Source organism: Hippocampus guttulatus, chromosome 16, assembly GCF_054856545.1.
Source record: "Hippocampus guttulatus isolate MCC_2025c chromosome 16, RoL_Hgut_1.0, whole genome shotgun sequence".
NCBI classification, from domain to species: Eukaryota; Metazoa; Chordata; class Actinopteri; order Syngnathiformes; family Syngnathidae; genus Hippocampus; species Hippocampus guttulatus.
In genome coordinates this window covers 8,374,949-8,397,623 of record NC_141276.1, presented here as the reverse complement: position 1 = coordinate 8,397,623, position 22,675 = coordinate 8,374,949, and the positions used below count along the sequence as shown (strand labels likewise).

The window sequence follows — 22,675 nt, the reverse complement described above, 5'->3', positions numbered from 1 at the left end:
GCACAAACTGTCTTGTATTCTAACAAAGTACAATATCAGAGAATGCAAAATATCCTGTGTCGTTAAAACGATTGTTGTGTTTTTGGTGGGGGTGGGACAGATTCATTTCCGATTTCATTTCCATTCACTTCAAGTGGTTAGAGCTGCGGTGTTTCAATTTACGTGTGCGATCACAGAACAAATTAAAGTCGTATGTCAAGGTACCATCTGTTTGTATTGACTCACCTTCACTTGGAAGACGAGCTCATTGCCTCCGACACTGAACTGGGACTCGAAGAGGATGGTGAACTTCTCCTCCGTGACCGACTCAGCTCCTCTCCTGTCCGAACGTTTAATTCTCTTCAAGGACTGCATACACGAGACATCGAAAATGATCAATCATACTGTATATCAAGGCTGAAATTTCTGCTTACAGCATATATGCAAACCAGCAAGATGAGAACACTCATCACCATCAGTCCATCTACCGTTTCCCCATCATTACTATATTTTATACGCTTAACATGATATGGGAGGTAAAAGAATATGGAAACAAGCATCCCTTTTTTTCTCTGTGCGTTTCATCCACTTGGACAAATAAAAGCCTCCCTCAAACAGACGTCCTGACATTTGAATAAACAAATAAATGCCCGTGATGGCTCTCTGAAGAAACTCGGTGGCGACACTGAGCAGCATTTATCCCTGCGTGACAGCTCGCACAAGGGCCCTCACCATGTTTCTGAAGTGAGCGCTGAGCGTGCCTGTGGTCTGGTGATACTCCATCACGCAGTTGTTGTTGAGAATTTCCCCGCTGCTGTCACTAAATAGCAACAGAAAGAGAATTGCACTGAGAAACCATCCATTAAATATATTTTCCCCACACGAGAAAAATGGGCGCTGAAGGTTGTTGCGCCCCCTTTTTTTTGGAGGGGTGGGTAAAATTCTAATATGCATTCTTCCATTTTCTGTGCAAGCAGACAAAACAAGCTGCCGCCGTAGAAAGACGAATAGACGACATAATGGCGTTATTGTTCACCGATTTAACTGCTGACGCATTCCTGCTGCGTTTGGAATGCGAAACAAGGCGGTCGAACGGTGCTAAAAGTGGATTCTGCATGGACTCTTCTCAGGCATTGTCGGAGTTCCATCCATGCCTATGTGGTGAGGCTTGAATTGAGTGTAATCCAGGACAGAACTATTGTAACCATGAGTGCAGGGAAGGTCATAATTTTTTTTTTTAATTATAACACTGTCCCTGAATTATAAACTTGTGCATTTTTACCAAAGAACTGTGGGGTGTTTAAAGTAGCAGTCCATCGGCATGTTTGAAGATCTTTTTAAGGCCAGGCTACTTTAACCGTATTTAGTCATACCTATAGACAATTTAGAGTTTTCAATGAACCTAACATGCATGCTTTTAGTCCCAACCCATGTTCCCTCTAAGATGCACGTGTGAGCAATTGCACATGTATGCAGCACAAAAGAAAAATCCCGACCTGAGCTGCATTTACATTTTGTCTTTTGATATTTTCCTCATATAAAGAAATTGAAAAGTTTATTGGGGACATGTGGTTGATGAAGCACGAAAGAAAAATGCAACAAAAAAAAAGGAATATGAATATGAAGTGTCAATGGTCAATGTGTCGTGCAATTTTCATTAGTTCTGTCCGAGTTTGTAGCTCAGGGGTGTCAAACTCATTTTTTGTCCCCGGGGCCACATTACAATTACAGTTTCCCTTGGAGGGCCACGATGACTGAAACCATATCAAGAAGTCAAGAAGAACATTTTATTCAATTATTGTTGAAGTAAGTGTAATGAGGGGTTTGGTAACAAGAAAATGCTTCCAATATGTTACTGATTTATTCCATATGAAAATTTGAAATGTTGGTACAGAATTTCGCAGGCATAATGGAAGTTGTCATCTTTGATTTGCTTTTGCGGGCCACTTAAAATGATGTGGCGGGCCGCATCTGACCCTCGGGCCTTGAGGTTGACACTGGCGCCGTAGATAGTCATTTGGGGAGGCCCAAAGAAAATAGAATCAGGGATGAACAAAAGACTTTCAGAAATTTCAATGTGGCCAAACTTACTTCCTGGTGTTCTCGTTCTTCAACAGCGACTTGGCCTGCTGCTCGCTGATGATGGTCGCCTTGACCTGCGGTGGGTTCATGTGCACGTTCAGCTTGCCGCCGACCAGGAGGCGCACGGTGGCCGTGAACTTGGTCTGGGTCTTCAGCACCTGCGGGGGCTGTTTCTCGATGATGAAGGTGCTGAGAAGGGGGTGGGAGGGTATTACGGGAGTATGGCTGAACATTCATTTGTTTTGGGGGTTTTTTCATTCTGAAGCGAAAGCTGAGGGTTGATTAGTTCATGTGTATCGCGTCACCATGGCAAATGAACCGGTCCGTCATGTCATTACAGTAATAGAATATACTGTATTCTGTTAACCACTTGAGTCATTAAGATTACACATGCCTGGCCTAATTTTGATATTTTTATGAGCACTTTAAATAACCCTCAAAATTTTATTTCGAGGGTAATGTTGTAAGATGAGTTGGAAATGATTTTTAAGCATTTGGGGATCATTATGGGTTCAAGTACTGATACAGGCAATTATAGAAAAGAAGGAAGGGCATCAATATTTGCATTTTTTTTTGGAGCTACCTTGTGACCAAGGCTGAGATGATGTCTGTGATTGTGCTGTTGAGTTCATTGAGGAGGTCTTCAATGGGACCTGGGATGGGCAGCTGTTGCCTGAGGTGCTCAGCTCTCCGGATCTGTTGCCGGTTCTGCCAAATGGTTTCCGCCAGCTTCTCGCACCTAATACACACACGGGTTCGCCGATAGCACCTTCAATTGCACCGGCAGTTTGCTCCGTCTTCATGTGCTAATCACAAAGGGTACTGCGCTAATGACAATCAACACAAAGAGACACGAGTCTCACTTTCGTCAAGCATGAACTTGGCGGTAGTCCAGTGGGAGGTTGTAAACCGACGACCTCTGTGATTCCACATGGTCCTCATACGGGGCGCAGAACCTAGCGGGAGCCTCGTAAGGGGCACTGATCCTTGCTGGAGGCTGAACGGAAACTCACCAGGACTGCAGGATATCCATGCCCCCCTCCGGCGGCCCCCCGTTGCCCGCCAGCTGTTGCCGTCTCTTCCACTGGATCAGCTCGTCGTCCAGGATGACGGTCTGCTGCTTCCTCAGCAGCTGCAGTGTCTTCTGGTGCTTCTCTGCCAGGTCCTGCAGAACAACGGTAGCGTCAACTTTTCCATTTGCGAGGCACGCGTTCAGCAGAAGAGAAGAAGAAGAAGAAGAAGAGTCAAGCAGATACCAATCTGTACTTCTGTAGTGTGTTGGCCTCCCTCGTCAGCCATGCCTCCACCGTGGCTCTCTTGCTTAACAAGGTGGGCTCTCGTAACTGTCGGTCAGCAGGGGGCAGTGTGGCCAGGCTGGACAACTGAGCTAAAAGAGGGGAGGGGGGGTTATTAACTCATTCAGTACCAGCCAATTCTAGACCAAGTCTGAAAAGACGTTTAAAAACGTCTTTGGGAGTGAATGAGTTAATTCAATGAGAGAAAATGAATGAATTGCTCAGAAAAAATTGTTTCGAGGCTATTTTCCTTTTCATTGTAAGAAAAGCTTCTTGATGCAAGGCCGCGTCTCACGTCCAGTTAAAGGCATCTTTTCAATGTTGTCCATTTGCTGTTGGAAAATGGCTCCAATTATGTGAATTGAAGTTGTATTGGAGTACAATACATTGTTAGAACAAAAACTAAAGGGACTGACTATCATGGAAACTGTAGATGGGTCTACCCACTTAGAGTGTGAAGAAAATATTTTATCTACTTCTTTCTGTATGTCGAAATTGACCACGATTCTCCAATCATATCGTCTCGGCGCTCTTGTCTCACCCTGGATGCGCAGGCTCTCCTGATACTGGATGATGAAGTACTCCTGGTTGTGCTGAAGCTTGCGCAGGTCGTTCTCCGTGTCCTGGGTGAGCAGACGAAGTTCCTCGAAGGCCTGGTTGATCTGCTGGTACTTCTGAGACATGCTGTCCAACTTTACGCCCACTGGAGAGTTGGACTGATCGGTTGCATGAATGGGATGGGAAAGAAAGGGTGTCATTTGACAGAAGCGGAGCTAAATTAATTGAGAAAGTGGTGATAGGAACACAGGATGGGCAGGATGCACTGACCCTCGTATGAGCGAGTGACGGTAAAATCCATAATTGTAAGTCTGAGATGGAGCAGTGCTACATAACTGTGCTCAGTCAGATCAGGACAAAACAGTGTCTAATCCTCATCAGTCCACAAAGTGTACGCTAATCGAAGAGGCGCGTTGTGACTGGAAATCGATTCAAGCCAGGAGTTACCGAAATTCAGATGTTCACGCACTGCTGGAGCGATGCCTTTCATAACTCGTGGCATGCAATAAAACTTGATATATTTGCTTTCCATCCTTTGTTACCGTGTCGTGCCAGGTCACTACATAAACGAGTGCTGCGAAAAAGAAACGTCCACCCCGTTTCTCAGGATGGGTTCACACTTGATTGGTTCAAAAATAAACTCGGTGCGATTGTTGTGTTCGTCACGAAAATACCAACGTGAAGGTCAAACTTCACACGTGTCTGATTTGGTTTGGTTATATTCCGAAAATGCTAACAAAAACCTCATAGGAATTGTTCCAAAAGCTGAAAAACTTCTCCGTTTACAACAGTGCCAACAGTGTTATTTTGGGGCTAAGGGGAGGTTTACTACCTTTCAGTCTCGTTTTCAGCGCATAAATGGCATGCTCCGTGGGGTTTAAGTCTGGGGAGTTGGCCAATATAAAACCTTGCACTTCCATCCCCTGATTTTGCTTTAGGCACGTGTATGATTGCATCTGAATGTTTCCTTAAATTAATTTTGAAACCAAAGCAGTGTCTGTATAGTTGCAACGTGATGTGTGTGTGTGTGTGTGTAGTTTGTGTGTAGTTTGACACCCACTCACATTGGTAGCTTCGCGCACGAGCCGCTGCTCGGTGTATAGGATGTGTTTGATGCAGCGCACCAGCTCCAGAGGACATCGGTCATACGTGCTCTGAAAGACAAGGAGAACATGTGCTGCGGTTAAGCTCTCGTTAGCCCCTGACGAGGCGAGCGGCCGCCGCTCTCCGCACTCGTCAATTTAGACACATCAAGGAGCTTCTCGGGGGCCCGGCGCGGCGGGCGCGCTGGAGCCCATTAGAGGAGCCTAATGACGGCAGTCTCTGAAGAGCGGCGCGCTTCGTTGGAAGCAATTATTAGCATACGAGTACTCGGCAGTGTTTTACATGTTCATGCTATGACAATTCAATTTGGATTTATTTCCTTGAATCGCCAGTGGAACTAGAACTGCCAAAAACAACCTGTGCCAAACTGGGAAGGCTCTAAATTGTCTGTTAGCGTGAATGTTTTTTTTTAATTGTCTACATATGCTCTGTGAATGCCTTTCGCAGGTTCCACCGTATCTTCATTTGAGGCTCCGTCCAAGAGCTCAATGCATACATGGCACTTCAGCCATGTCAGTTATGCATGTCAAGAAAAAGTCCCCAAAGCAATGTAAAGGGTGTCAAAAATCCCGGAATCCAGTTTAAGCAAAGCCAATCTGCCCTTTGCCCAGTTTCAGAGCCTGGTTTCTGGGAGGCGAGCAGAAGGCAAGAGAAGAATGGATTTTGAGAGCAGGGATCATAAATAGCAGTGCTGGCTAACTACCAACGGCCGCACTTGGACTGTCCTCTTGTTTTTCTTTGCAATGGATACAAACTGTTCTGAAACATGTGGTGCTCCTGTGTGCGCGCTTTCTAAAAAACATCAACAGCGGGGATGTTTAACTCTTTCCTTCCACAAGACGTACTTGTACGTCTTTTTAAAATTAAGCCCCGCCTACCAAGGACGTACTTGTACGTCTAAGTCTTTTTTTTTGCGTCATAGAGAGGAGGAGGATCTGATGCAATCTAGGGGTCTTCACACGGCAAGATTTGGTCCGGTGCTACGCCGGGGCTGCCCCAGTAGAGCGTTCGCACGTGCAAATTAGCTCCGGCGTAGCCCCGGAAAAAGGCTTACACCGGACCAAATTTGATCCACCTCAGGGAGGTGGTTTAAAAATTTGCTCCGGAGCAAATGCTCGTTTGCGAAGCAGCACCGATGTAAATTTGCACGTGTGAACGCAACTTGGTTAAATTTGCTCCAGAGCAAATGCTTGTGAAGCGTACGTACGGCGAGAATGCGTTGCTTTCGCGCTCTGTCGGACTTCCGTCATGTGTTTGTTTAATAATGACACAAGACTTGGCTGGTAACATCTTTCCTTTTGTAGGAGACTGGACTGTCTCGGAGTTGTTAGTGTAGTTTGTTCCTTTGTTGTGTGTTCACAACCCCCCGCCCCCCATATAATTTATTTAGTGATTTCCTCTCTTGATTTTCTGTTTGGCGCATGATGTGTTTGCTTTTCTGAGTGTCATTGAAGTCATCGTTGATTTACGTTTTCGGGGGCGGTCACTCTCGAGCAGAAGGCACGGAGACCGAGAAGGAGAAGGACGTGCCTGTCCAGTAGTCGCTTGAGTTGTGAATACGTTTTAAAAAGAACCAACACGACAGCTCATTTGTTTTCTGTCGTTTTGCTCCGCTGCAGAAACTGCCGTGTGAACGCAAGTGGGGCTGCACCGACGCTGTACCGGTGCAGACACGCTCAGCGACTTTGTACGTGTGAACGCTCCACACAATTTGCTGCGGTGCAAAATATATCGCAACAAAATACATCGGTGCAGCGCCGGAGCAAATGTGTGCCGTGTGAACACCCCTTTAGTGAATGAGAATAAGCCGTTTGCATTGCAAATCATGTAAAAAAGCGACCAGTAGGTGGCAGTGGTGCCTCACATGCTTGAAATGCATGCTTTTACAAAAAACCTTTTTTCTCAGTTTTTTGCCCAGGAATCACCATTTTCATGAAACTTAGCCATTTTGTAATGCCGATTGCTGAAGAATGGAAAAAGATAGAAACATAATTTTTTTTCTGCCGGAAAACAAGAGTCCAAACTTTATTTCGGTACGCTCCATGATTATATAGCATTAGAATCAAATATTCTGCGGGCCTTGCAAGATCAGTCAAAATCCAGTAAAACGCTGGGATTGAGGGGTTTGCTCCAGTGAAAACGGCTGGGATTGGATGAAAGGGGCGGCTTGTTGAACGAGAGAAATCGTTTCAATAAAAGTAGTATCTTATCAAATGTGGCTGCTTAATACGGCATTTTATTTCTTTTTCTAGGGTGGTCTGTGTGTCATTTTCATGACAAAACGAGCAGTCTATAGCAATCTCGAATTTTCTTTATCTTGAACGACTTACCTTGAGTTGGTTGGCATAGTGTCCCAGTTTGATTTTGAGAAGGAAGCCGTCCTCGCCGACCTGGTGTTCCGCCTTGTTCTGCAGCTCCTGGATCAGCCCATCCAGCAAGCGTTTGGCCTTGAACTCCTCTTGGGGGTTCTCCAAGTCGATGTTGTCCCTGACCGGGTCAGACAGGCACATTCAAAACTCATCTCAACCTGTGGTTTTATTGCTTTTGTTTGATTGTAAAGTGTCCTTGAGTGTTTTGAAAGGCGCTTATAAATCAAATGTATTATTATTATTATTATTATTATTCGGTTCATACAATACACACGTGAATTTCATGCTGCCTAATAAAACTGGCTACACTTTACACAGTCCATGTTTGTCCCTGAAAATAATGATCAATAACAATAGTAGACATGCTGTGTATTTCCCAGCCAACTCATGAGAGACATACCTTCGAATTTTTATGTTGCTAAGAGAAACAGGCTAAGCATTGTCAATCTGTCTAGTAAACGGCGTTCAGATTTGGTCACAATCTGAAAAAAATCTTTCGGACAAGCGCCTCTTTGAAGGACAGCTGGATTTGTCTCAAATGCCCCAAAAATAAACACTAGAAATCAGTCTTTTTTTCGTGCACGAGTTCACGAGACTTGGGGCGTTTACTCATGACAGACCTCAAATTTAATGCTGCCAAGTTCAACTGGCATCAGGGGATGAATTTTCAGCGTGACCTTGTGGAATTTTGTTCAACAGTTTCGTGGCGAGCTATAAAATATCTGCAATGACAAAAATTCAAGCTTGGAAAATGCTTTCTGGCCACAGTTTGGTGAAGGCCCTTTTACGAACATGGAAATTATTTTTCGAAATTCAACTATCAAGGGAAACAAACAGGACCAACCCCCCCCCAAGTATTAAACTGGAATTGGCCTATTGGTCTATTGCGTAAATCCATTCAAGTCAACTCAAACCCAGTTCGGTTTGATTAATTCATGGCTGTTCGGGCCAAAAGAGGGGCACGGCGCATCCGTGACTCACCACAGCTGGCCCTCGATCCACTGCGACAGATAATGTCGCACTTCGATGGGGAAGTGCTGACCGTACAGAGACTGCATCTGGTGGAGAGCATCTCCCTGGAGCTGCTGGGCCTGGATCCACACTGCCATCTTCAAAAGAGAGATGATCACACCGCCAGGTGAACACTTAACGGCTATTTGGACCGTGCCCCTTTTTTTTTGTTTTTGTTTTTTTTGGACAGTGAAAAGGAAGGCAGCAGCACGGTCAGGCAGTGGTTACAAGTCTACCTCGCAGGTCAATGGTTCACGGTTTAAATGTTGTTTCCAGGCCTTTCTGCGAAGCCAACATTTGACCCGCAAAAAGAAAAAAAAAGAAACAAGACTTTGTGTTGGGGTCACCTTCTGCGGTTGGTTTACCGTCAACACGCCTACTCGCTCTTCTCAAAACGCGACACAGTAGCCGTCCGCGGTAGGCGTGTAATGAGCGCGTGGGGATGTTTTTGGTTTATGTGGTGTTGGTGGTGAGTGCACACACACTGCTCTCAGTCCCGTAGCTAACAGTGAACGCACGCAAAATAAAGTCAAGCAAAATAAACAATAAGTCACAATCAAGTAGCTTGCCGTCCCATGACTGGACTTTGGCACGAAGGACATGATGACGAGGGGTTGGCCGGCGGGGTTAGTGCTTTCTTTCAGAGAAAACTCCCAAACCGCATCAACAGTTCCAATTATTCTCAATTGAGAATGCGCACAAAGATGATCTTGTGCCTGGTCAACACCACACATAACTGTGAATGATTTTTTTCAATTCAGTGCATCATCATTACGTTCCGAATTTCCCATATAATTAGGACAGTAATCTTTATCAACGTATACTCATTACATGTAATTCCTCTGACTATCATTGCTGCACTGATTCCCGTCTTTCCTTATCTGGACCAAAAATCCTTGAAACGTTCTGCATGGGACCAACAGGCACGGGATTATTAAATCTAACATGCCAACATTATTTGTCGCGGGGGACTGAGGGTGGGGCGGCTTTTACTTTCTTTTGTTTTTGTTTTGTTTTTTACATTGCAGTGAATTGAATTATGTTTTGTTCCCTGTGCTGTATAATGTCTCAGTTTTTCCTGCTGATGGGAATGAGCTCACAGAGCGACACTCTTCTTGACCAATGTCATTTGCACATTTACCAAAATGTTGTCCTGGCTGCTGGTTTTCACATTTCAATTCATCTTTTTGACTTTTAACCTAACTACAAAGTCTGACTACAGTATGTGGTGTGTTGGGAGGGGCCCTCAGACCGGACGCTGAGCATGACTCAGGGTGAAAGTAAGTGCATTAGATTTTTTTTTTTTTTTTAAAGCACCTTGAGGCTCGCACTGCCACAAAAATCTCTGCAAGCATGGCAGATAGACAATACTGAGTGCTTGAAGTAATTACAGACAAATTACCGGTAGTCATAAAAGGTTGAAAAAGACAGTCAATTGTGGATAGGCAGAAGAAGGCGTTTTTTTTCCTTCACCAAAATGGTGAAAAATTAACTGCAGAGAGATGACAAAACCTCACCGCACAAACAACAGAGGGGTCATTTATGTGCAGCATGTAAGCCTAACAACATATAATTGAAGAAAATTGTGACCATTTCCCAAACAGGCCAGAATGCGGGGGAAGGAAAAAAATGCAACTTCTACTAAACATCCACTTGAATGCAGTGCAAAAAAAAATTCACTCTTCTGGAGCCTCGATAGATTCATACTTTAGTTCCCATTCAAGTGTCCTTGCTAACAAACAAAATCAAAATTAAGCTTGTGTTCTTAAGCGAGGGGGGGACGGGACAGCAAAATCTAAGCAGCAGTCATATTCCATCTAAAATGTTGTATTCATTTGTAGAAAAGGATAATGGCTGACTCATCATCCACCTTTGTTGTCTCCCATTAGCGTGCTACATTCACGGTGAGGTGGTGGCATGTCACACGCACATTTAAAGCCCATTTCATTTTGCCGCAGAGGGACCTGCAAAAAACACCAAAACCCGAACTCGAGCGCGCTGTCACCCACTCCTTCCTCTCAGGGAAAACTGCAATTCATTTAATGTAAGCACTTCCTGTGAGGAAACTTGCGATGCCACCCACCATTCCGAGCGCTCTCCTTCATAACAGTTTGAGATGGTGATGGCACACAACGACAACGCATGTTTTTGTGTCCAAAGCTTATTCACTTTCACTTCATTAAAATTCAAGAGGTCAAGTAAAAGATCTGATCTCACTGTATAATGTGCCACCTGCATGAAAAAAACATGAGAGAGAGAGAGAGAGAGAGAGAGCGCAAAAGGTTTATTGTTAAAGTACGTATCATATTTTTGGGAGGAACATCTATTTTCCAGAGAATAAAGACGTCTTTTCCAGAATAAAATGCGCACCATCACAAGAAAACGTTGGATTTTTTTTCAGCGGGTAACATCTAATTTTGTTTTCAACTTTGACCTCAATATCATAATATTCCAACTACATTTTAGAAAAATCCAACTTTAGTATTGTAAGATTAAAACGCTGGATCCCAACAAAATATGTCAATGCTCTCATTGAGATCATGTTTTTTTTCTTTTTCATATTTTTCACTGATCCATCCAACTATAAAATGGTCCACCTTAGCGCTGCTCACCTTGCATACCACCACCCACAATCTCCTCTCTCGCACTTTTATGAACATCTTCATTTTGCACTACTTGAGGTGGATTTTCTCAAATTCATATCTAAGCCACCACTGTAGTCCTTAATATACTGATTCAATAAAAAACCAAATTGCGCATGAAAGTTCAATTTAAATTGTCGCAATTGTAGCTGTCGAAAAATCGGACTTAACTGTGGAGAGGAAGTCCATAACGGCTCTATCACAGACACATTTATAAAAAATAGTCAGGTAAATAATTTCACCGATTGTGACATTTCACACTTGGGAAAAAAAACCTTATTTTCTTGAAGTGGACAAATAGCCGCGGAGGTTCTTGACGATCGCCACCGAGGACCAAAGCAACGATATCCTTCAAGCTTAGCCTAACTGAACCATCACGGGAGGAGGATAGAAGACCGTTGTTGCAGCGTGTGGACACATGACCCGGAATTGTGGCTCACAGCTTGAAGGGGAGGGCGCCAACATAAGGCTTTTTGAAAAAGAAACGCTGCGAGAAAGAAGGAAAGGCTTTTCAAGGAAAAACGTTGTGCCAGCCATCGAGGGCTGGGGGATACGTTGCAGCACTGCGGCCCATATCCCATCATGCCGCCAACAGCAGGAAATCACTCATTAGCTTGACAGCTTATCGGCACGCACGGACCCAGAAGCATGTGCAAATGCTGACACGTGTCCATCCAAACCCCCGCCTGCCATCGTTTCACTCACATTCTAATGTGGGGGGAAAAAAAATCTTTTTAAATCGCTGGCCAGTGGGGGCAACACGTGTGATGGTTGGCTCACTCGCCATGTCATCTGCTTCCCAATAGACCCGTTAAAAGGTCAGCTCGATACGGCGTTGAGCCTCATCTATCATCAATTTTAAAAAATGTGCGCTCACATGCGGGCAATTAAGTGACTCAATGCCGGAGAACTCGACTTTCAAAACAGACACAGTATGACAGTGCTCTAACCTAAAAAAAAAAGTATTTTCTTGAAGTGGAAAAATAGCCGCGGAGGTTCTTGACGATCGCCACCGAGGACCAAAGCAAGTGCTCTAACTCATGGTTCTTTCTTTCTTTGTCAAATATTTCGGTACGAACGAGCGGCAGATCTGCAGCCTTGAGAGTTAAGTGAAAAGGTAGTAGAGCAAATTGAGGAACAGCAGTGCCTTGAGATCTAGCTGTCTATCTGTGTTTATGTTTTGACGAAAGCTGTCATGAGTTTGAACTATAGTAGCTCATAAGAGATGAAAAAAAGCATGCATAAAACGCTCAGGGCAACGTCATTAAATAAAAAAATAAAAAAGAAGATAAAGTGCGCCCTCATTCACCGCGAAATCCTGCAACATTCGGGAAAAATTAGGTATGGATTAAGTTGAAAATCTGACATAGTGACACAGCAAAAATTAGCATTAGCTTCTGCTATAAGAACAAAGAAGCCAGCTAACTAGGTTAGTTGACCGCAAAAATTGGTCAACATACAAAAATGATAGAATAATGACTTGGATAATTAATTCTAGAAAGATTTGTTTGTGACATCCCTGTAATGGAGAGCTGCAATTATTGATCCTGGTGATAGTTTTGACATTAAGCGGCTCGCATAATGGATGGATGGACATTTCGCTTGTTTTCAAGACACCTGGAAATCATTATAAATTGTGAATAATAAAAGCATCAACCACTGCAGCTTCCTCAGCAAGCTTACTGCTCGGCTTGCACGCTGACTGATGAAACAGCAGTTTGTCTGATGTGGAATCAATCACGGGAGTCATAACGTACTGCAGGTGGCAGCTCCCCTGATGGACTCAATCTACGCAGCATGGAAAATAACGAGGCAAGTCACTGACCTGCCTTGCGCCAATCGAACCAGTTGAGGAAAGCAAACAGGACAGCGGTTTGTCAACTCTGACTACTTGTCAGGCTGTATGGTGTATATTTAGGAAAAACGTTTCACTCGTCACTGCTAGTGCAGGACGTCACCAAATACTCTTAACATGTCTCTTGTTGCTTGTTCTTGTTTGTGAGACTTCCTGCTTTCAGTTTTGTTTTCAGTGAATGAATGGGACTGAAGTCATTTGCAGATGGAGGGCGAGCAGGAAAATTGTAGTTATTTCCTAATGGCTGGCTGTAAACAATTTTGGGGTTTTAAACCCCTCTCACGTGCTTTAAACTAGATCCGCGACTAATTGATTAACCGGTCAATTATTTAAATTTTTGTCATCAGATTAAACAACTATTCCGAAACAGAAGATTATTTCAAACTGACAGTTTGGTCCACTGCTTGACCAGTACGCCTCTACTCGAACAATAAACCATGGATGTCTCAGGAGGTCAAAACTGTCCTTAACAGGTGGCTTTCAGGAGCAAGGACAGACCTGAAGGAGGCTAAGGATGGATCCAGGAGGAAGGTGGAACAGAAGCTGGGTGAGATCGCATGAGGACGGTCTAAGACGGTGTATTAACACCATCACATGCCACAAGACAAAGTCTGTAGCAGCGAGTGGGACAGTCGAGGAAGCTAACAGACTTAACTTCTTCAAACACTCCAGCATGTCTTCAAGCTTAGTCTGCAGAGCCCCTCCTCAAACTCTTCGGGCCTAAAGTGGAGCATGCTCAGGACCCCCTTCAGTTTGATTGATTGATTGATTGATAAGAATAACAGAAAATAGGCTCAAATGTTGATTATTATTTTGCAAAGTAAAAGCTGATGTTCGCAAATTATTTTGATGAAAAACAAAGATAATCAGTCCGCTTTCAATGGAGGGCTGCGGAACTCGGAGAATGGTTACCGTTGACAGGCTGTGATTCCAAGAAAGAACTCACATTCATCATGGGTGCAAGCTCCTGCTATCGTCTCAAAGTCTAAAGGTAAGCAGAGCTGCATCATGTTTTGGTGGCAATACAGTTTAGAGTGAGCTAACAGTGTTCGTTTCTGAAAAGTAGGTCGTAATTGATTGTTCGGTGTAGCTGGCTCCCACTTTTTATAACCCAGACTCTGGGAAAACTCCGAACCCCACCCCCGGTCAGCATGTTAACAAACTAACACTTGCCAATGCCATTGGCTCACCAGAATATGGGACACTGTAAACAGTCTCACTCTCTTGCACGAAACAGGGGCAATCTCTTAAAACAGACCAAACGCATGTCACATACTTGTTTGTCAGACAATTGGGAAGTATTTTAAATTGAGAAAAAATATATAAGTCTCTCGAAAAAGCAATAAGTCTCCACTTACAATCACATCGTCACTGCTTTTATTTGAATTCTACCGTGGTGGAGCATCAAAGCTTACATACTGGCCACCGCCCTGCTGTACCTTGAGTATGTTTGGATTGTTAAACAGCAATAGATCAAACGCCACATGCAGATCTCAGAATTTTGACAATGTAACCTCATTGCACTCAGCTGGCCCGCTACCCTCTGACCCGCAGCCCCGCCCTCAAGCCCTTCAGCCGGAGCTTGGCCAGCCAATGACCTGTTTTATCTCATCAAACCCCCCCGTTGCTCCCATCCGCCCCTCGCTCACACGTTCCAACCATCTGGACAGACGCCTCAGAGCAAAGCCGGGCTATTTGAGGTGAAACGGGAGCCATAAAATGAGAATAGTTTGTGGTGAGAAACATGTGGGAAAAAAAGGCACAAATGGACTCAATGTTGACTATCTAGTGATAGAGAAAAAATTATCTGCGGTTTATTCGCTTTGAAAACTAGGCTGCATTGCATGTAGCTGCTGCCAGCTCACATTCTGTAAGTGTCAACAAATGTAAACATTGCGTAAACATAAGAACAGCAGTGAGGCATCCACCTAAGTATGCTGGAGTTTGCACAGTGTCTCCTTTGTTTCATTGCCACCTTCCGACACTGCTCACCCCTCCCCTCTCTGCTCACCCCGAGGGAGACTAAGGGAGAAAAATAAATAAAATAACGCTGAAGTAAATATTGTTATAGCCCCCAAATAACTTCAAAGAGACGGTTTATTTACTCCACTCTGTAAGCAGCCAATCCTATTGTACCCTGCTTAGAAGTCTCCCTCCAAAAAAATATGAGCTCATTACCAAACACAGGTGGATTATTATTGAAAGCATGACTTTTTAAAGCCACGGAAAGCCGTCAACCCAGTAATTGTAACAAGCCTCGTAACATAATTAGCAAGTGTTACAAAAACAATTCTGAAAAGGAATATGTCAGTAAGCAAATTGCCGGCAAGCTCGCTGCCGAATTGGCAGTCAAAATCCTCTGTTGATTCTCCTTCTTTTATGAGCAGCACTAACCGACGGACTCAAACGCAACAGTCACAGAAGATGCAAATGAAGGGGTTTTTTTTGTTCAGAAAACTTTGGTCAAGAACATAAGCGGTTGGCAAGTTGTCAGCGAATTCACTAGCTTGAGAAGCCAATTCGGCAGGTTACATCTTCACTCGGTGCTCCTTCTTTTGTCCTGTTTGAAAAGGGGAACTAAAATAGTAAGTATGAAGCTGTCGGTATTCCAAATCCAATTCATCTCGATGGGAAATTGTAGAAAAACCAGTGTTGAACTTTAGAGGTTCCTTTGTATTGGTCCATAGCTAGAAATTGTGTGCACGCTGGTCAGCCGTGGGCAGTCGATGGGTGACGTGATGTAACGTGAAGCCCGGGGCGAATGTTAAATGCGGCTCTGGGCTCAAGTGCACGGCGACAGGAATGCCGGCGTGTCGCACGAGCGGGGTCACTTTTGCAAGGGCAACGCGGACTGCAGGGGGGGCTTGGTATAAGCCAGCATGGCGGTAGCAAGGGGGGACCCTTGCAAAAGCTTTCAACGCTTTTTGGTCAAATGGACAATCACATAAGTCCTGACCTAATGGAGCATTTTTTGGGGTTGAGATTGAAAAGCCATTGATGAAATTTATTGGCGGCCTTGAATGAACAACCTCCTTCATTCCATAATGACCAAAAGCAGAGGGAGATCAGTGGTGAGAGAAAAAAAAGGCAGTCTGTGACACGAGGCTTTACCTAAATGCAGCTTGATTTGGAAATAAAGGGGACAAATACTGGAGGTTGGCCGGCCTACAGGTCATCTGCCAAAGGCTTCTTTTCTTCTTCTTCACAAAACAACACTGCGCTACCAGCACAAGCATTTGCTATGACTACAGACACCAGGCATGACTGCAATTAGACCTGCATTGTGACTCAAAACCTCATGAAAATTAAGGATTTTAACCCAACACACACACACACACACAGGACAAGAATGGAACGGATTAATGGCATAACCATTTATTTCAATGAAGAAAGTTGATTTGATAAACAGGTGTTGTGAGTTACGGGGTTGGTCTTGGAATAAACTAAACTTGTATCTCAAGGCGTCATTATATGTGGTGTGCGCTCTTTGGTTGTACAGCCAAGATCAGAACTTACCCATTCAGTGACGCTGGTCGGAACTCAGATTAGTCGCTCATAAAATCTATAGTAACATATTAACATCATACAAATGTAAGTGATGATGACCTAGCTAATAAAGTGTTCAAAAACAGAAACATAACGGTTGCAAGAGTATAAAATGAAACCCACCAAAAATGCGGTGTCAAACAAAGCATTCCATTCCATCTTTCAAGATCAAATGGCTAGTGCGCTCGCTCTTGTCCAACAGTAAAAATTGCAACATTTTTGCAACTGTGTGCGAAAGATTTTCTTTTCAGTATTTCATTAAATACCGGCTCCGAATACTGGCCGCCTGGCTCTGAAAGTCAGGGCAATGAAAATCCATAATCACAATAATTATCCATGGGCTATTTTCAGTCGAGTAATTGTTGTATGCAGGCATAATTGAAATGGGTGGACGAAGCAGAAATTGCAAGCTTGTCATTAGAGAGAGAAATTATTGCTTTTGAACAAGATCAAAAACATCGATAATGTGGCGCCCTTAAAAACTATAAATACAATCACATATGCCATACAACCATCAAAAACTGAAACGGATTCTAACTTGGGTGCAAAATGAGCCCTGGTCTTGTTTTGAAAACACTTCCCCTGAAGCTCAATCCAAATGGGGACCACCATGCCAGCCCGCCACCTTCGCAGCCTTGTTGTCTTCCCAAACAGCGTGTTAAATGTCATCTGACAAGTGAACAAACAGTCCAGAGAGGCCCCCCTTCCCTCCGTGTCAAAAGGGGAGCAAAAGGTGTCCGAACATATCATACAGGACTGGGAACATGGAAGGTAACCTATCAGCCTCACCCACCCCTGGGAGGTTAAAATAAGACAGGAGATGAAGCAGAAATGAAAAATGGCATTGGGGTATTTTGGTGGTCCGTTCGCTGACGACGTCTGGAAGTGAGCCACAACAAGTTGTCACAAAGAAGATCTGGCAACGCCATTTCAGAGACAGTGCTTTGCCAACATTTCTAGGAGATTATCAAAATAGTCTCAGTACTAGAGATAGACTGATGTGTTGTTCTCATTTTACAGCACGATTAATAATTACATGCACATTGATTTACAATCACTTTTTCATTTAGGGAGAAAATGTAAAGTGTCTCATGAATTTTTATTTATTTATTTTTTGGGGTACAATCGTGTTAAACAAACAGCGGAGCTCAGCCTCTGGCTAGCGGATGTCAAAGTGAGCGATATGCTTATGGCAGTAGATTATGTCAAACTAACGTGATGCAACCGCAGCTTTCAGAGGCTTGTAAACAGTCTCGCGGGATGAAGCCAAACCTATAAATACTGCATCGCCGCTGTTTTTAATTGGCTCGTAAGTCACCCTTTTCAAATGGCAATCATCTGTTGAGTTCATTTCCTGAGAAGACAAAGGATGGGTTTTGCATGTTCCTACAAAGCTACGAGTCAAGCTTCGAATTTATTGCATACATCAGGGCTGTCAAACTCATTTTTGTCACGGGCCACTTTTGAGTTACGTCTTCCCCTCGGAGGGCCACGATGACAGTAAAACCACAAACATGTTTATCCGCATTATCGCATGATTACTTGTAAGGATAACAAGATTATTGCAAAATCTCAATGGCATTTATTACAGATGACAATTTGATACTTTGGTACGTTTTTTAGCAAGGATCGTGCAAGTTGACACAAATTATTTTTCTTTCGGGGGTGGGGGGGCACATAAAATGATGCCGCGGGCCGGATCTGCCCCCCGGGCCTTGAGTTTGACACCTGTGGCAGACATGATTTTGTTTATACTGTCCATTTTGGAGAAAATGTAAGACTTGTAAGTGCGCCTTTTTTGGTCGTGAAAATACGGCGATGTATCCTTAAAGACTCACAAGCTTGCTTTCAAAATTGCTGGAAACGGATTCCACAAATGTGTCATATGCAACAAAACAATTTGCTTCTAAGTTACTGAATATCTAAGAGGCCCTGACCACTACGAGTAACACACATCGTGCGTATACATGATAAGAGACTGTTGTGACGAGCGCGCCACACACGCCGAGCTTGGGCTCGCCACTGTATAAAGAGGAGCGAGACGTCCAAAAATCAATGTTTTCCGTCTCATGAAAAGAAAAAGAAAAAAAAAGGGATGCGCTGCTAGATTAATTTACAGTGAGTCAATCGATTGGCATTCACACGTAATCCAGTTAGCGAGCCTCCATTAACGATGTTAAACAATTCAAAGCGGAGCCTATTCTTCTTATTTATTTATTTTTTACTTCAACCCCCTCTCACCAGGTTAAACCCTCATCTGGGGGTGGGGCGGGGGCTCATGTCATTGCCTAGCCGCGCTGGCTCAATTTTTGTGACCTTTACACCAGCTGAGTGAGCGGCGTCATGTTGTATCAGGTAGTGAGCGCGTGGCGGTTCTGCATGTGCATGTGTGTGCTGGTGGAAATAGGGGTTATGTAATGTTTCAACATTCACGTGACCACATAGTCTGAAAGAAAGAGCGTCTGGCATCAAATAGCTCGAATATCGAAGGTGGGCCTTTTGAGTTTGTGAAATGATTGAATCTGGAGTGGACGTCATCAAAATAATCACGCGAGCGTGGATTTAGCAATATTATGTGACATCCTTTCTGTGTCGCATGTCCAATTTTCTTGCCTCGGTTCATATGAGCAATGGATTTGCTCTTTCATGGCTGTACAGAAAATACGTTTTCAAAAGAATATAAAGAAAATTGCCTTTTTTTAACGTTTGTGTACAAATAGTTAGCTTTCTGTCATGCCTGGCCACCCATCAAATATGAAATCAAACAACCACGCACTGTAAAACTTTTATCTGCGCGTTTCTTAAAATCTATTTGTGTTACGTAATAACTATCCCCACCAAGTTTCTCCACCTGTGACTTAACAGCTAGACTGGATGAAGATCCTCCATATTTTATCACCGGGCATCTACACGCACGGAAGAACAATCATGTCAAAGCCAAATTTAGCTGGTGTGAACCGTATTAACCAGCGTTTGCTTCTGATCAGTGGCCCGTACTTGAATGTTGACAAATTGGTCGAGATGGGGGAGGAGGGTATTTCTATTTGGCGACGTCCGCTGTGGACTCCACACACACACACACACAAATGAGTTCCATTAAGCATCAGCATTTGGTGGCTAAAAACTGTTTGTGCTCGCTTCGGGGGGGGGGGGGGGGGGGGTATGGTGAAATTAGCGAGGGGTGCTTTTGAGCAAGAGCCACTCCATTTGCAGTCCCGACGCAACGGGTAAACGTCTCCTGTTCTTTCGGGAGTCTGAATCTCCGGAAGTCTCCAATAACACCACAAAAAACTAGAAAGGTACTGAAACAGTCACCAAGTTGGCAACACTGAGTAGCTGCTCGCTTCGTTGCAATGCCCTAAACTCCGCTCCCGGTCGTCATGGTCGTTCTCTACTTCTCCTGGATACGGTTGCAGGCAAGATGGAGTCTACTCCGCTCTCACAAAATATGCACCGTGAACGGCGAAAACCAGAGGTGTCAAATTTGGTTATTGATTGAGGTCCATTCTCATCCAGTTGCCAAACTTTGTGGCTTAGTTTTTATTCTACATACGATCTCGCTCCTTTTCCCACCGGGTGTCTTAACTTGGTAAACAACAGTTTCGGCCATTTTGGAGAGTCGCTGCCCGTTGATCATGCGAGCTCATCACAGGCCAAAGGTCAGGTAGCTGCAATTTCTCACATGCATTATCTCAGGGTAGACGGAGACCCACCCCCCCCCCCCCCCGTCCCCTCTAGACTGTTACTCTACTTGCTGCGGTCTCCCTGCCAAGCACTGTGCTTTCAGTAAAAGGTCAGCTCCACCTTTACCCGACAGAGATCTTTGGCCCGCAAAACCGGCAGGCTGTATCCATCTCGACCACTTAAGAGCGCTTCAATTTGTTTGGACTAAAACTCAAGTGGTTTATTTTTCTAAGTTGACCCTGGACCACACCGTACCTGTTGTACGGCTCGTAGAAAAGCATTGCTCTTTGATTCAAAACACACTCTTTGGTGACTCAGCACTTTTCAAGATGGTACGGATCTAAAAACAGGGGACGTGGTGAGAGCAGGGGTGGGGGGCTCCGCCTGAGGGCCAGAAGAGACTCCGCCAGGGGACATGATGTCATGACCATGTCTTCTTGGAAGAAACATGACTGGTATGCATTGATGATGACATGATGTCCAGCTGTTGCCGCAACAGGAAGAACTGAGTTTTGACAAACACTAATCTGGCAAGAGGTTTGACAAAATTTGAAAGTGAAATCGGGAAGTGGATTTAAAAGTATGTGGCATGCTTTTGTCAAAACACCCCAAGGATAGAAGAATTACATTCATCCTCTTAGCGCCAATATTCCCCACGGTCGCCACCTCAGGGACTCTCCATCTGCTTCACCCGATATGAGAGGACTACCAAAATCTCCGCGTACATCTCATCGCCGGATTTCATTTGAGGTTTCACGGCATATTTTCCAAGCCGTTGGGAACGGTAAGGAATCAGGAGCTCATTCCCAACACCACTGGCAGTGTTCATCCATCCAGGTGTTTTTTTTTTCCAGCAGTCTTCGTCAACACCGAGCAGACGCTCGAGAACTCTCTCCAGAACGTGGTTATTTATTTCCGTCCTTTCGAAGTGATGTTTGATTTTCTTGCACTGCTAACAAATCAATTCTGGAGTAAATGTAAATCACATTTCGTACTCCAGACAGTATTGTGCTTTAGTCCGGTGTCATGTGGATGACTGAGTCGAACCCGACGTGCAGTTCTACTTCCTGCTTTACTTGCAATTCCAGTTGGCTTGATTGGGGGCTGGCTCACTGAGCTAATTATCGACTGGTATTCCAGCCACCGGAGTCTTAAAGCGGATATATTTTTGCGGCGCAAACGTGTCCTTACGTGTATAAGGGAGACATCGGCATGCTCAAATGAACTAGCGAGGTACCTACTGTAACCGTCTACCCGGCATTATCTTGTCATTGTGATATACTGTGTATTTTGTTTGAGCAACAATGCAAAACAAACCACAGTGTAGGTTGAAATTCTCCATTCTATAGGAATTATATTTCAGGGAGCGGGACGGAAGAGCGTGAGGTAATGCAAAATTCATAACATGAGACAGTGTGACGCGGCACAAGGTATGCACACGAAATATGTTCTCCGGCCACCATTGCCCCTCCCCAGCGTTTTATTTACGACGGCATGTGATGGATTCAAATGGCCCGCATGCCTGCGAGGGGCAGTGGCGGGCATCAGATGGGAGTTCACAGTGCAAGCCGTTGAAAACCAAATGTGCATTCTCCGAGTGTGAAGTTTGACATGACAGCCTTTTCGTAAAGTGAGCTGAATATGGTCGCGAAAAACTTGTTATGTGGGAATTGCAGATCAACTCAAGGAAGATCAATAGCTGATAACCCAGACACGGACTGTGTCTCAAGAACAGACGTGGGCAACTTGGAGAACCGCTATCCTGCATGTTTTAGATCAGATTCAAATGATCAGCTCACCAGCAGGCTCTGCATACGCCTGACCTGCCTCATTTGAATCAGGTGTGTTGGAGGAGAAAAACATCAAAAACATGCCTATGGTGTGACAAAGTTCAGGTTTGATGGCTTACGTATCAGAAGGTGGCAGGTAGAAGACCTGCTATGGACTACAGATGCGCAGGTTGACGTCCTAAAACAGCCAGCTCGGGAAGCCGCATTCCTCAAACGATTATTAAATGATGAAGAGAAATTTTGACTCTACATTGTGGATTTCAAGATTTTGGGGTTAGTTGTTATGGAACCAGCAGATTGGGTTGAATTTTGGATTTTGGAGGGCTGGACAGCTGAAGCCGGTTGCCGTTTTGGACAGTTTTGTTGTGTGCTGAAGTCGAAGTCAATTGAATGAAACATTCAAACGAAATTTGGATACTGCTGCGGTTGTAATTCTTGATTCTCGGTGTATTTTAACAAAAAAAAAAAAATACCCAAAACATACCATATATTACCAAAACGCACATGAACTATTTAAAATCATGACAAACAAGGTTGTCTTCATTAAAATCCGCTAAACTGTGGATGGAATGGATACAAACGGTTCTGTTCTAATCCACTACGCAACTAGTTTTTGGGAAATTATCATTATCAGTTTCCACAATCCTTTTTTTGTTAAACAGATGCTTCTTTCATTAATTTTACACAGATGTTATCTTCTTTGCCGGACGTGAGCTGAATCAAGTGAACAAACGGCTTTAGTCAGGAGCAAAAACAAGTG

The 22,675-nt window shown here is 44.1% G+C and overlaps 1 protein-coding gene across 1 annotated transcript in view; it reads right to left on the bottom strand.

Annotated features, from left to right (window-relative positions):
- stat5a (signal transducer and activator of transcription 5a) overlaps positions 1–22,675 on the bottom strand; it is a 34,775-nt gene that overhangs the window by 7,277 nt on the left and 4,823 nt on the right. The window contains exons 2-11 of the mRNA XM_086132409.1: positions 8,369–8,496; positions 7,349–7,505; positions 4,979–5,068; positions 3,898–4,072; positions 3,318–3,448; positions 3,075–3,226; positions 2,645–2,800; positions 2,071–2,250; positions 712–799; positions 226–348 (exon numbers count right to left, since the gene is read on the bottom strand). Of these exons, the coding sequence (XP_085988535.1) occupies positions 226–348; positions 712–799; positions 2,071–2,250; positions 2,645–2,800; positions 3,075–3,226; positions 3,318–3,448; positions 3,898–4,072; positions 4,979–5,068; positions 7,349–7,505; positions 8,369–8,496 (1,380 nt within the window). The remainder of the gene's footprint in view (positions 1–225; positions 349–711; positions 800–2,070; positions 2,251–2,644; positions 2,801–3,074; positions 3,227–3,317; positions 3,449–3,897; positions 4,073–4,978; positions 5,069–7,348; positions 7,506–8,368; positions 8,497–22,675) is intronic.